At 38.9% G+C, this 13,856-nt stretch overlaps 1 protein-coding gene and 1 pseudogene across 3 annotated transcripts in view; both read right to left on the bottom strand.

The window, feature by feature from the left end:
- Positions 1-657: 657 nt before the first annotated feature.
- Positions 658-13,856, bottom strand: part of COL12A1 (collagen type XII alpha 1 chain) — a 111,077-nt gene continuing 97,878 nt past the window's right edge. For 2 of the 3 annotated variants that reach the window (XM_059701166.1, XM_059701168.1), the window contains 8 exons: positions 13,202-13,255; positions 10,994-11,065; positions 7,561-7,596; positions 7,387-7,453; positions 6,069-6,257; positions 5,112-5,180; positions 3,919-4,089; positions 658-1,696 (listed from right to left, as the gene is read on the bottom strand). In XM_059701166.1, the coding sequence (XP_059557149.1) occupies positions 1,518-1,696; positions 3,919-4,089; positions 5,112-5,180; positions 6,069-6,257; positions 7,387-7,453; positions 7,561-7,596; positions 10,994-11,065; positions 13,202-13,255 (837 nt within the window). In that variant the 3' untranslated portion in view covers positions 658-1,517. Of the gene's footprint in view, positions 1,697-1,824; positions 2,882-3,918; positions 4,090-5,111; positions 5,181-6,068; positions 6,258-7,386; positions 7,454-7,560; positions 7,597-10,993; positions 11,066-13,201; positions 13,256-13,856 lie in introns of those variants that run through there. The other variant, XM_059701167.1, reaches the window with a different exon arrangement.
- Positions 11,312-11,402, bottom strand: LOC132237859 (U2 spliceosomal RNA; annotated as a pseudogene).

Genomic DNA, 13,856 nt, shown 5'->3' with positions numbered 1-13,856 from the left:
CTAACCTTAAAAATATAGATATTGGGGATTACAGATGAATACTATGAATTTAGCAATCTGCTGGATACCTGGTGAACACAGTACATTCATTTATTATCTATTCCTTTTGATCTTGGTTGCCAGAAAGTATTTAACTCAGATGTTTTGCTCTGTGGAAAATTTTCTATCACTACCTCTCTCCAATTGGTGTTGGTTCTTACATTATTTTCTTTGATATTTAGAATGATGTTATTTGCATTTGTAAAAGTGTAAAAGGAAGGTATTCAATGTAAAAATTTCCATTAAGGAATTTTCCATTTTGCAATTAAACATGCTACTGGGTAAAGTATGGTATAGGAAAGTGATTAAATGCATACTAAATCATGTGGCTTGTTAAAAGTTCTTTGGCTGTTTGGGGTCTCCTAGGATACCCAGTTGTTTTTCCACCAACCCACACATCCTCTACATTCCTAACAGAGCCTTTGGAATCAGCTTGGCTTTTTGAGGTTCTCACCACTCTCTTTCTATGACTTCATCATATCATTAAAAATCTAAAGTTATTTAGCATAATTTAATATATTAGCAAGATCTGTAACCGTATCCAAGGATATAAACTTGTTTGTTGTAACAACTGCCTGAACAGTCCAAAAGGCCATTCAAAGAAAAAAACAGACCATGTCAAATTTTCAGTAGTTTTATTGAAAAATGCCTCTTTTGTTTCAGAAATAAATAATATAAGGCAGTGAAATTCACAATCTGCAGTTAAAATATAAAAGCAGCAATTCTATGTTCATAGTCTTGCAAACATTTCCAACTGCTTTTGATAACTAAGAAACATGTTCTGGAAAAAAAAAAGTTCATACTAAATATACAACACAAACATGCAATTCCATCTCTGCAGAATAATCTGCAATTTGGCATAAATGTTAGTGTGTCTACAACAAGGAGGTTTAAGGCAATATGAAGTTGTATCCAGTTGATACAATCACTTCAGCTACATGGCTTAAGGTTTGTGGTTGTTAGAGGAGATGTATACGAGCATTCTATGCCATAATGTGTGACAGAAGCTAGAAGAGGAAGATAAATACTTGCGATGCAGTTGACCTTTCCCTCCTTTTTGGTTTAGGAGGGGCATTCCTTGAATCGTGGTGTAATTGAATTGCAAATAAGTACTGGAAAAAATAAACTGCCCTCTCGAAATACACAGTAGTTCTGGGTCCCAGGACTCACTGTTTAACCTAAGAGTTTCACTGAGGCTGCCCGCTGTGCTAACGAAAGGCACCAGGCACGTTCTCTCCTTGCAGCTTTTGCGAACAGAGTATTTTGCAAGCATTTCAGGGCGAAAGCAAAGACGCCTACAGACGGCGCGCGCGGCGGGCTAGGCTTCCTGCAGAAACCAGGTTCTCTACAGTAAAAAGGGGGACTCTTGGACGAAGCATCGCCGGAAGAAACATCGCAGATACGGTGTGCACTGCTCTATTTGACCTGTAAATGATCATCTCAACACCTCCCCCAGCCTGGCCTCCCTGGGCGCCGTCTCAGGTTCGCGGCCCCAGGCCGCGGGGCAGGGCGCGCCGCCAGCGCGCGTGGGGAGGGTGCTCATGGGCAGGCTCGTCGGCGCCGTAGTCCTCGTACTCCTCAGTCCGCTCCGGCTCCACCGGCACGATGAAGGGCTCGCGCTCAGGCAGGTACGCCCCGCCCTCGGGCACGTATGGCTCTGTCCGATTCAACATTACAGTTATGATTTGGGAGGTACAGACACAGCAAAAGCTAAACCATCACCCGAGGCGATGGCACTCCAGTCTTAATCTCCTAACTATAAATATATAAATTACAATGTTCTGATTACTAACATTTGCATAGAGAATTTGGTGATGCTCAAATAAAGTGACGGACTTAAAAAAAAAAAAAAACCTTCAAAGATCCAGCAGTAGATACAATCATTGCACAAATACCTGGGAAGGGTCAGACTGGGCCAAAGAACTGTAAACGCAGAACCTGGGTAGGATTTTCGCAAATCCCCAAGTACCTGTTCATGACTTCAACTCCTCAGTTCAGAGAACAGTTTGGAAAGGTGAGGAGGTGAGGGGACGTATTGTTGGCTCCTAGAAACTGAACTCTGCAGGTGAAAATCAGCTATCACCAGGTAATATACAGTACATGACAATTTCTGTGGCTGTCTCCCCCACAGACTGAGTTACAGCTGGTGGGCGAGGAACACCAGTGGCTACAGCGAAACAGGAAGAAAAGAAGTGACTAGAGAACTTTGGTTTGAAAATGGCAAGGACAAAACCCAAATGAGATTACATGTACAAAGAACAGTACTAATGAGTTGCATGCCCTGAATCAGACACATCGCCAACAAGCAAGACAGAGGAGGAGATTCCATTCGGTGTTATTCCGGCACAGAGCAGGCAGCAGGCTTGGGTGCAGAAGCTTACTGTAGAATTGTTAAGTGATTTTAGTGGACAGGATCACATACAAATCATGTACAAGCCACAATTAGTTTATTATTTACATCAGACATTTCTCTGTAACCAGGTTAATTGTTTTTCTCGAAATGGCACGGTCTCCGCTGGTTAGTAGTTTTATTATGCGCCTCTTTCACAGTCGAGGCTCCTCATGGCTGTATGTTTCAACTTTTTTTTTAATAATATTTTCTACATTATTACTGAAATGCATCAGGCGTATAGACTAACACCACTGCTTTTGTTGCATTCAAGTTAGTATAGAGTCTCCACCCTCCTTTATGATGTTGACCCGGTTCATTAACCATATCTGTGGTGAGATTTCCATACAGACTCATTTCCTAATAAGCATGTGCGCAAACATCTCAGAAACAGGATTTTCATGTATTCAAACTGTAAGCAGCACTGGCGACTTAGAAAATGTTAGCCGGAACCTGAAACAGGTCAAAGATGATAGTTTTAAAAGTTGAATTACTATGCAAAAAACATATATACACATCCATCTAAGTATGTAATGGTTAAAGTATATATACATATATATCCATATATTTCCAGTTATTTGTACATACCATAAGGCAGAGGTAATTTAAATTTATTTTATAACATATTACATTATAATTTTGTGAATGGGTTGTATGAGAAATGTACATTAAGATTAATTATAACTTTGGCCAGATGTAAGTTCTCACATAAATATATAGATATATAGATATTTAGATATTCAACTACTCATGCACTATTTGCTAGTAGCCAATCATATCAAACAGCAGTATCATTTTTAAAACTTGCAAGATGCTTGAGGGTGCACTGATGAAAAGGTCACCACTGACCACAGCATGACTTTCTTACTTCCAGATCAGCATATGTCTGTCCCCTGTCCCCACAGTCCCAAAATCAGACATAAGAGAATTGAAACACTGGAATTTCATTACTAACTCTTTTTAAAAATTACATTCCAGATCTTATAAATATTATTTCTACAATGTGAGTGAACTATTGTCAGTTGTCTGCATCATGTTATCAAATGCTAGTTTGCCTACACATTAGATTCCCAAAACAAATATATATGTGTGTGTGTGTGTGTGTGTGTGTGTGTGTGTGTGTGTGTATTCTTAGCATTCTACAATTTTATTCAACAAATCACTGTTCCCAATCTTTAGGTTAGGAAGAAAAAAGTCAATTGGTAGCATTCTTTGAGCTTCTAGGGGAAATAAGGAGAGTTTTATTATGTGACTTGGTAATTGCAGAAATATTGGAAGGGAGAGAAAATAGTTATTTAACTCCTAACAGTGAAGTAATGGTGTATGCTTTGAGAACAATATTACTACATAATCAAAACATACAACTGGAAGAGTTGCTTGCTATCTTCAAGAAATACTCAAATCAATCTTCCTTCAATCCTACGGCACTTCATTTCTATAAGGGTTCTTTATTCAGGTGAATTTGGGTTCCTACAATGACAACCACATACCTGGATAGCCTTGCCCGTTGTATGGGATGCTGGCACACTGGGATGAGTCACAGTATCCAGGAGGACCTGGGGGTCCTCGGATACCTGAGTTTCCAGGACGACCAGGGGGGCCTGGGGGACCTCTGGAACCTGTGGACCCTGGTGGACCCGTTCTGGATTCTCCTTGTGGACCTAGTGTGGGTTGAAACAAATATTTTTCTCCTTTTGTTAAATACATCTCCTGAGGCCGTCAGCAATACTTTGGCCCCTCCACTGCCTCAAGACTAGGCGGCTCCCTACTGTATGGTAAGAAAATATTTCCTTACAAAATCACCAATATGAACCTAAGTCTGGAAATTTCTTACCAGTGATTCATAAGAGTTAAAGACAGAAATCTAACTACTTCAATGATTTCATTCCAAGAAAACGGACTGAGCAAGAATAAAGCCCAACTAAAGATATCAATGAGTTCTCTGCTTGCTCCTACTCTCACAGAGATAAGACCACCTGAAGGAAATGGCTCTATTAGCCACATTAGACTGCCGGGAAAACACGGAAGTACCTGCTCCATACCTCTGAACTATGTGAGGCAATGTCATGTCTACATCGAGTGGTACTTACAGCTAACATAAACCTAAATATATTCACTAGGGTTGACCTTGGGTTACAAGGGTCTCATGGACACTATCATGAATAAAAAAATTCATTTTCAACCCAGTAAAAGAAATGCATAAAACAACTAGATAACTATTTCTTTCCAAAGCGTCAATAAAGAACCTGTAAGTGAAATCTGGTGATGTCTCTCTCCAACTTTTTAGTGAGAATACTTTTTTTTTAGTCTACTAGCAACATCTTGAAGAATACTAGAAAAAAACAGGAAGTGATACCATTCTTAAAAGCTATGAGGCCAAACAAAACAAATTAAGAATTGCATAAAAAAGAAAACAGCAACCCTCTGTGTCACTGAAACTTAATCCTTCACATATTAAAGTGACAGTGAATGCTTAAGAGAACACATGCAAACATTTTTTGAGCAAAGAGAACATAAAAATGAGGAGGTTATACGAGTTCAACTTCTTGCTAAAGTATGAAAATACCATGATGATAGCCATGCCTGAAGCTAACATGATGAGGTTGTGAATCTCTTCGGGGGCAGGGGGCTGTCTGCTCTCCCAGTAGTTACACTGTATTATTTTATGTACCAGCAGACCTACCTGGGGGGCCAGGCGGACCTCGAGCCCCTGGAGACCCAATACCCCTTTCGCCTTTCTCTCCTGGCAAACCTAAGGAAGGACAAAAAGATAAAGCAGAGGAGGAAAATGATCAGGAAACATGCAGTCTTCCTTTTAACTGGTATTACCTGATTCAAGTCATTGACTTCCCTCAGTGAAAGCACAACCCAATTTTTCACAGAAGTTCACTCTTTAAGCCAGATTCTTTCTAGACATTTGTGTAATTCCAGACTCATGGCCAGGAAACAAATGTGGCTACATGTCAGGGGAAAAATTATTTGAAGAAAACAAACACATCTAATATATATTTTTAGAAACAATTGTTACAAACATAAATCAAATAAAGAGTTACAGCTCATTGAAAAATATCTTATCTTTAGCAGCCCTATTCATGCAACATCCGAGCCATCAGAATTACAGAAATATCTAGGTTTTCTACGGAATGTTAACTGCAACTTTGACAAAATCAGTACCCAAAATCCTGAAACATCTGGATTCAGATAAGACTACTTTTCTTCTTTTCCTCCAATGACACTTATCTATCATAAAATTAAAGTGAAACAAACACGTAAGACCAGTGCCAGGCTCTGAATAAAAGAACAACAACAAAAAAATTGGATCTAAAACTGTACATTCAGTTGCTGCCCAACTCTTGCCAGTCACAACAATTAATAAGCTTCTAGTGCCTGATTTAGTTTGCCAAGATACAGGTTTTTCCCATTAACAACAACCAGAAATTCACATGATCTTTACTAAGATCCTAAGATATGGGGCTCTGTGGCTTGTAGCCACCTAAACAAGACAGTTCAGGGACCATAGCTCTTCTGGGACTGTTCAAACTGTTGCCAAGTTCAGTCTTCTATGCACTTTTTAACATCCCCAGGGTCCTACACGTGTAGTTCCTTCCTTTATGCTCATGCTGCAGCCAGATACACCTACCTCGTTCCCCCGGGGGACCCTGCATGCCCGGCGTGCCCGGGAAGCCTGGTCGCCCCCCAGGTCCGGGTTCTCCCCTGGCTCCTGCGCTGCCCGGGGGACCTGGAGGACCTGGTGGGCCGGGCTGGTTCCGATTGGAGTGGTAATCATTTGGAATCTGATTTAGCATTTGATTGAATCTGTTCATCTGACCTATGAATAGAAATAACACTTGTTAGTAAGAACCCTAATAAGGGAGAGATGAGAGGGCGAGATTGTTTTCTCTTAGTATCTAGTGAAAGACATCTCTATCCCTCCCCTGTCCAGGAGGCATTCCAACCTGAACCCTAAAAATAAAACTCTCCAGCCACCAAGGACAAACTGATCTCTGATAAATAATTGTCTCCACAAAATACCAACCAAGTAGGCCACCAGGCTTACTATAAAGAAAAATGAGTTGTGGAAGCTTACTATGGCTCTGATAGAAACCCCTGAAATTTGCCCGACAATGTCACTCAAAAGAAAAACATTTTTAAAGTAAGAAATGATGCCATAATTGTGTGCACACAAGGCAATGATCATTAGGATTTAGTGTAAACTGAAGTTGCCTGTTGGATATGTTGAAAAATACAGATTTCTGGGCCTCATCTTCAAAGACAATGATTCACCAGGTTTAGAGTCTGGCCCAGCAACCCTGGCTTCTAAAAGCAACATAGGTGCCTCTACTGCAGGTGTCCCCAGGGCAGCACTTCAAGATACAGCGATTAAAACTTCTGACAGAGGGAACCCGAGTTCAAGGCCACACTTGGTGTTCAGGCACTGAACTTTATGAATAAACTTAATAGGCCTCCTGGAATATGAAGAAAGAGTCTGTAAAAAGTAAGGAGGCAATACTAAAATGTCCCCACCAAGATGGACTTTCTATGATTAAACTGGTCTGGGTGGGTGGGCCTCCTTCCTTAAAGTCATACAACAACTTAAAGGTTTTAACTTGAAAGATCCAATCGCTGCTGCTTCCAGATATGTCCAGATGGATGAAGATCACTAAAAATCCTACCATATGGAAATTGAAAAAGCCCCTTTAAAATGTGACTTTTGTATCAAACCAAATGTAAGGATAACTGCCTTTATTTTACCTTAAGTTATTATTTTATCTTCAGGACAATCATTAAAATATCACTAACCAGCTACAAAATTGACAATGTATAAAAAAAAAAAAAAAGAGAGAGAGATCATCAAAAATGAAATAGAAGTGTACATCTTAGAAAATTTATGACTTAAACTTTGCATTTTCCTGCAATTAAATAAAAATTTTTCATACATTAAAAAGAAAGAAATTTACCATTTATCAATTGTTCACAGACTTGTCTTGCAACTGCCCGCATCATGTTCTGAGAAGCGATGTCTCCCTTGTTAATTAAATCAACGAGAATCATTAGCATATTATTTCTATAGTTTCAGACTTCAATGTTTTACACACAAAATAAATGTACATCAAATTTTAAGAAATACATACTCTATCGCCTTTCTCTCCTTTCAATCCAGAGGCACCCTAAAATGCAGGAATTTCATGTATTAGAAAGTGACAAACATGATCTAAAATGATTCATGAACAAACATGATGAAGATCTGCTTTCTAATGAATTAGCAAAATGACACCACAGTCGCATCAATGTTATTCACATTGTCTCGTCTATAAAAGCAATCTAATTCCCTCTCTCACCTCCTTCTCTGGGAAGCATATGACCTCCGAAAGAGTGCTGAGATGTGAATTTGAGGATAACAATTTAAAAGTGATGAACTATGCATACATTTTATGATGCCATTCACAATACAGGCCTGGAACTGAAATGCATGTGAAAATTGCTCTTGTACCATTATATTTTCTTTTATATCACCATAGCTGGGTAACTTAGCTGGTTATTGTGGATTCTCCATGACATTCATCTTGATTCAGTTCCAGTAAGAACTATTGAGCTTTTGTCAATTCCCTAACTAAACATATAACTACTTCCAGTGGTTTTTTGTGTGCATTGAGTATAAAAGGAACCACATGTCTCCCTTATTAGATAATTCAATCCAAATGGTGGTCCCACATCCAAACACAACTACAGAATATTTGTCCCTGCTCTGTCAGGCCTCTCATGGGCCATGAGAGGATCCTGGGAAAGTTTTCCTTATAGTGCAAGAAGTTTTTGTGTTTTAGTAATGAACTTCCAGGCTGCCAACTGCTGTCATAGAAGGAACATCTGAACTATTGAAAAATCTGATCGTCAGTTAATATATCCCAAACCAAACCACATCTTACAGTCTCCCATACTTTTGCCTGGATGACTCCAATATCCTCCTAACTGGTCTTCCTGCTTCCTGGATTACCCTCCGAGAGCCTATTCTCCACACGGAAGCCAGAATGACATTTTTAAAAGGAAAATAAGATAATGTCACTCTTTTGGCTCCAAGGACCTCTTGTGACACTCAGAATAAAAAAATTTCTTTTCATTGGCCAGATGATCCACATAATCACCTCTGCTCAGCTCTCTGACACGATCTTTCATTTCTCTCTCCTTCACGCTCTTGATTTTGGGTACCCAGGGCTCTCCACTGTTCCTTTCATATACCAGATTCCTTCTTCATTTGGGGCTTTTATTCATGCTGTTCCTAGAGCCTGGAACCCCCTTCCCACAGCTCTTCAAACAGCTTGCTTCCTCAATTCATTTCACCGCCTCCAACAGGCTCTGACTACTATGTCTAAAATAGCCACCTCCCTGCCATCACAATTACTCTCTAGCCCTCAGTCTGTTTTCTTCACGTCACTCATCATCACCAGAAATATTTATGTACATGTTTTTGGTCTATATCCCCCACTAGAATCTCCACGAGGGCAAGGATTTTGTCTTGTTTACTCTTATATCCCCAGACCCTAAGACACTGACTAGCTCATTTAGGCACTAAACAAGTAGGTGTTGAGTAAATGAATAAAAATAGTCCATAAGCAGTTTTTGAAAACATCCACTGTACCACATCAGGTGTTGTAAGTTAGCAGGAAGATATCAGCTGGTTATAACAGCTAATGACATAACTGGTGTGCTGCAAGAATTTTTAAACTATGCAGTACCTGAGTAGTCAGGGACACTGATCTCTTTTCCCTTAGATTGTCAAATAAAAAAAATGACAACAGCCATCATAACAATAGCCATACAGTGTGAATAAATCAAAATTATACCTATGTTGTTGTTTTTTTGTCAGATCGGCAAAAAATAATTATATATTTTGGTGTGTCAGAATTTTACTAATTAGTTGGTATGCGCCATGAAATGAAAAAGGTTGAAAATAACTGACAATAGCTAACTAATTGAGTCAAGGTCTCTGCTAACACCTCTGCTACCTACTTTGGTGTATAGAAATGAAAGGTAAGATAGAATAGATAAGAAAAGAAGAGGCAACTTGCCACCTTAAAGGACAAGAAAAATTAAAAGAAAAAGGTCAATAAGGTCCAAATAAATGTTACAAGTTACAATCATAAGATAAACTAGAGTTGGGCTCTCCCTTTGCCAAAAGTACCAGACACTGTTAATGGAAACATATTATTATTGACTTTGGAGCCTTATGTAAATTTCAGGGATTTTTTTTTTTTTACATTTACTGCTATTTTGATATCGTTCCTGGTGGTGTTGGGCTTTTTTAATTCACTGCCACTCTGAGATTGTTCTGGTATAGAGGGTGTGTGGAAGTCATTGTCATTGCCAGGATCTAAGGTCACATTTCAAGTCAAGGAAGGGCCAGTTTCCTTCAGGTTTCCAGCGGCAGCCGTCAGTTGCATCAGGAAGAGTCTTGTGTGAGACTCTTCGGTCACAGCAAAACAAAATGGAACCCTGAATAGGCAGAAGAGTTCCATGTACTTTAAACTGCTCTTATGATGTTTCTGCCATGATTCATTGAGGAAAAGAGAGTAATAAGATCATATGTTAGGGTACGCACAGATTATAAAGTACTTCAGGAGTCCTTTAAACTTTACGTTGCTTGTTTAATTGTATGTAAACATAAAAAGCAACCAATGTCGCATAAAGATTCTACCCTAAATTTGCATGGCATTAAAAAAGTTTTTTAAACTCAGGTTTTTGTCAGTTGGACAATACTTAAGAAAACAGAAGTGCTGTCTGGAGAGCAGCTAATAGTTGGACTCAATTATCTTTAGGGTAACTTTTTTATATTTCAGAATTCTATTTAGACAAGATATATCCACAATTCACATGCAAAATAAGGAAGAACTGGTAAAGTATGTGAAGCCCAATAGCCATTACAAATACTTCTGGATATGTAAAGGATGCCAAATTCAGTTTTGGAGATACTAATACCAAGTATAGTAGATGGTATGCACAATACCATCTCAATGGCTATTTTAACCAAAACACCTGACTAGAGGAAAGTTAAAGCGGACATAAATTGGGCAGTAGAAAAAAGTAAAATAGCAGATTCGATCAATGCTTTTAATTCTGGGCCTAATGTTCTTAGCATCCTCAAGAGCACAGAGCAAGTGGCCTGGCGGATGAGACTGCCCAGGGTAACATCCGCTCACTCCCTGTGGAAGCACCATGCACCACCATCATGTATTTTTCTCTGTTAAGCAGCACAGCACTCCTAAATAAAGAGAATCATTCTGCTGACCCAGCTTAAAGTGTTAATACAGTGCAGAAATATGTGTCTTGGCTCATCATCCCTTTCTCCTTTTAAAGAAACCCTATAACCACAGTTTTCATCCCAGAATATTCCAACTCAGAGAGAAAAACTTTAGAACTAGGACCAAGTTAATTCCACTGGTTTGGCATGGTTTCGACAAACGCTTCAAACACATCACAGCAAAGATAACATACATATGCCGGAGCCTTTCGGTGCCCTCATGATTGAAGGCAACAGTGAAATAACTCCAGACGTGCAAGCGGTCCACTTACTGGCCTGCCGTGGTCTCCGGGCTTGCCTGGTTTCCCACTGGGTCCTGAGACTCCTGGGGAGCCTGGGGTTCCCTACAACACGCAGGTCGGGAAAGAGGATGATATGATGAAATTAAAATCCCATCTAAAGTAAACTAGTAAAGTGGCAGCTTTAAAAGCTTTTCAATGAAGCAGCATATAATCACATTTTCAGGAAGAGGAAAACCAAACTTTAAGTTGACACAAAGAGAAACAAATCTTGAAAATTCCCATTCAATTTTTATTGACTGTATAGTTCTAAAATAAATGTTTAGGCCATTTGAAATATATATATATATATATATATATATATATATATATATATATATATATATTAAACTGATAAGAACAGATACTACACTTGATCTTAGCCAAAAGGCCGAGAAGCGATATATATATATATATATATATATATATATATATATATATATATATCAGTTTTACAATTCACAGACTGTGATCTCAGTAAATTGGTACAAAGTGACGCTGCAGAAAGCAATTCCTGTTTTTTAGTGTATTTCTATTACATAACCAGACAAGCCATCAAAAGACAGCAGTGCAAACTTTGGCTGGGAAAGAAATGAAGAAGGTAGCCAGTTTTTTGCTAAGTTTGGCATCATTGTGGCAGAGTCTCCCCTTGTCTGCTGGAAATTGCACTCTCAGCCTAGAAATTCACTTTTTCTTTGGTGCATTCTCCACATTTCCACTTCCTTCTGTCACATCAGCACCCTTCACCCCATCAAAACCATAAGAATTTCTCCCTGTTTCTTTTAACCCGGCTTCAAGACACATTAGTCATCTTTTAGTAGAATATACAGGGTGAGCCCTAGCTCAGTGGATAGAGCGTCAGCCCTCAGATGGAAGGGTCCCAGGTTCAATTCCAGTCAAGGGCATGTATTTGGTTGCAGGCTTGATCCTCAGCCCTGGTAGGGGCGTGTGCGGGAAGCAACCAATAGATGTGTCTCTCTCACACCGATATTTCTCTCTCTGTCTCTTCCTTCCACTCTCTAAATAACAATGGAAAAATATCTCTGGGTGAGGATTAACACAACAACAAAAAAGAATATACAGGGTAGGGCAAAAGTAGGTTTTCAGTTCTGAGTATATGAAACAATTTATTCTTGTATCATTACTTATTAATTATTGTATTTTTCCGTATGAATGACTGTAAACCTACTTTTACCCACCCTTGTATATAATACCTATTAAGCAATACATTATGTTCTAAAGCCTAAAATTTCCTTAAAATGAAATAATCAGATTTGGTAAAATAATTAATCCTTTACTTCCTCAATTATGCAAATTTTAAGCTCTGTAGTAAATACTTTAGATGAAAGTTTACTATACAGTTAAACTCCCCCTTACCTGAATATATATATATTAGAAATAAATTGGATTATTTTAACATACGCTATTGAATCTTCATATCCTACCATTATACATGAAAACCTCCATCATCTTAAACAATTTAACTGTGATCTCACTGGAGGCAGGCAAACAGATGCCACTTGCAAATCATTGGCTTTAGTATTTTCCCCAAAGATCTTAATTAGAAGACCTACGTGAATAAAACTTAATTCCTCAGAATGACTGATAACTATGCAGTAATAAATGTCCTTAAAACTCAAATATCATAGACCACAGAGCCTTAAAATTGTATAACAGGAAGTAACCAGTCAGGTCATAAAATGCCACAACTCAATGTGGGGATGGGGGGACTAAGGCACTAATAGCTAGTGACCAAGTTATTTAGGGATATTTTCCTATTTTTCAAATATAACTTGATTAAAAAACAGAACTGTATTTTAACACATCTGTTTCCTCTAACCCAGTGGTTCTCAACCTTCCTAATGCCGAGACCCTTTAATACAGTTCCTCATGTTGTGGTGACCCCCAATTTCATTGTTACAAATTGAACATAATTAAAGCATAGTGAATAATCACAAAAACAATATGTAATTACATATGTGTTTTCCGATGGTCTTAGGTGACCCCTGTGAAAGGGTCGTTCGACCCCCAAAGGGGTCGCGACCCACAGGTTGAGAACTGCTGCAGTCTAGCCCATTTTGATTTAGGAAAATAAAAACAAAACAGCAACCCAAATGGTGTACCCCCCAGCAGAGGAGCCAGGTTACCACGCTCTTCTCTAGCAAAGTGGAAAGACAGCAAGGTAACGAATCCTGTTCTTACCGGTGGCCCAGGGGGACCCCTGGGCCCCATTGCACCATCTTTTCCGGTAAAGCCCTATTGAAAAAATAAAATTAATTAGAGGGTAGTGAGAGAATGACCACGTGAAAAGGAAAAATGCTAAACAGGTTGCTAAGCATGAAGGGTGAAGAATTTAACCCAATTTGCTGTTTGCAGGTCACCTTGCAATATAAAGGCAAATATACTACAAAAAAGAAAAAAGAAAAACACTTTCAAATTTAATTTAATGCCTTTCACTGAATACTTAATTTCTATACTCATTCATTTATGTAGTTATAAATACAATCATTTTAAGAGTCAAATTCATCTTCTGCAAAGAAAACATTTCTTTCTTAAAGATACTAGCTTTTGCTTTTGTAAGAGTATAAAGTCTAAAGGAAAAACTAACCCTTTCTACTGAACAGTCCACGTCCACACACTGGCCCAGGAAGGATAAAAATGGGGTGAAAGATGTGTTGCTGAGAAAAGCACGCGGTCTCATAAAAGAGGAAAGAGAGCCCAAGCAACTGATTAGTAAACTCCCTTGCTCATTCCCAGAGCAATGGCCAGGGCAGGACTTGTGAAGTTTCCATTCCTGATGAACTCTCCTTCGCCCAAAAAAAAGAGGCGACGAAGAACCCGCTCCATCGGAAACAAA

The sequence above is a fragment of the Myotis daubentonii genome, chromosome 6 (assembly GCF_963259705.1).
Source record: "Myotis daubentonii chromosome 6, mMyoDau2.1, whole genome shotgun sequence".
NCBI classification, from domain to species: domain Eukaryota; kingdom Metazoa; phylum Chordata; class Mammalia; order Chiroptera; family Vespertilionidae; genus Myotis; species Myotis daubentonii.
This window is presented reverse-complemented; position numbering and strand designations above follow the sequence as displayed.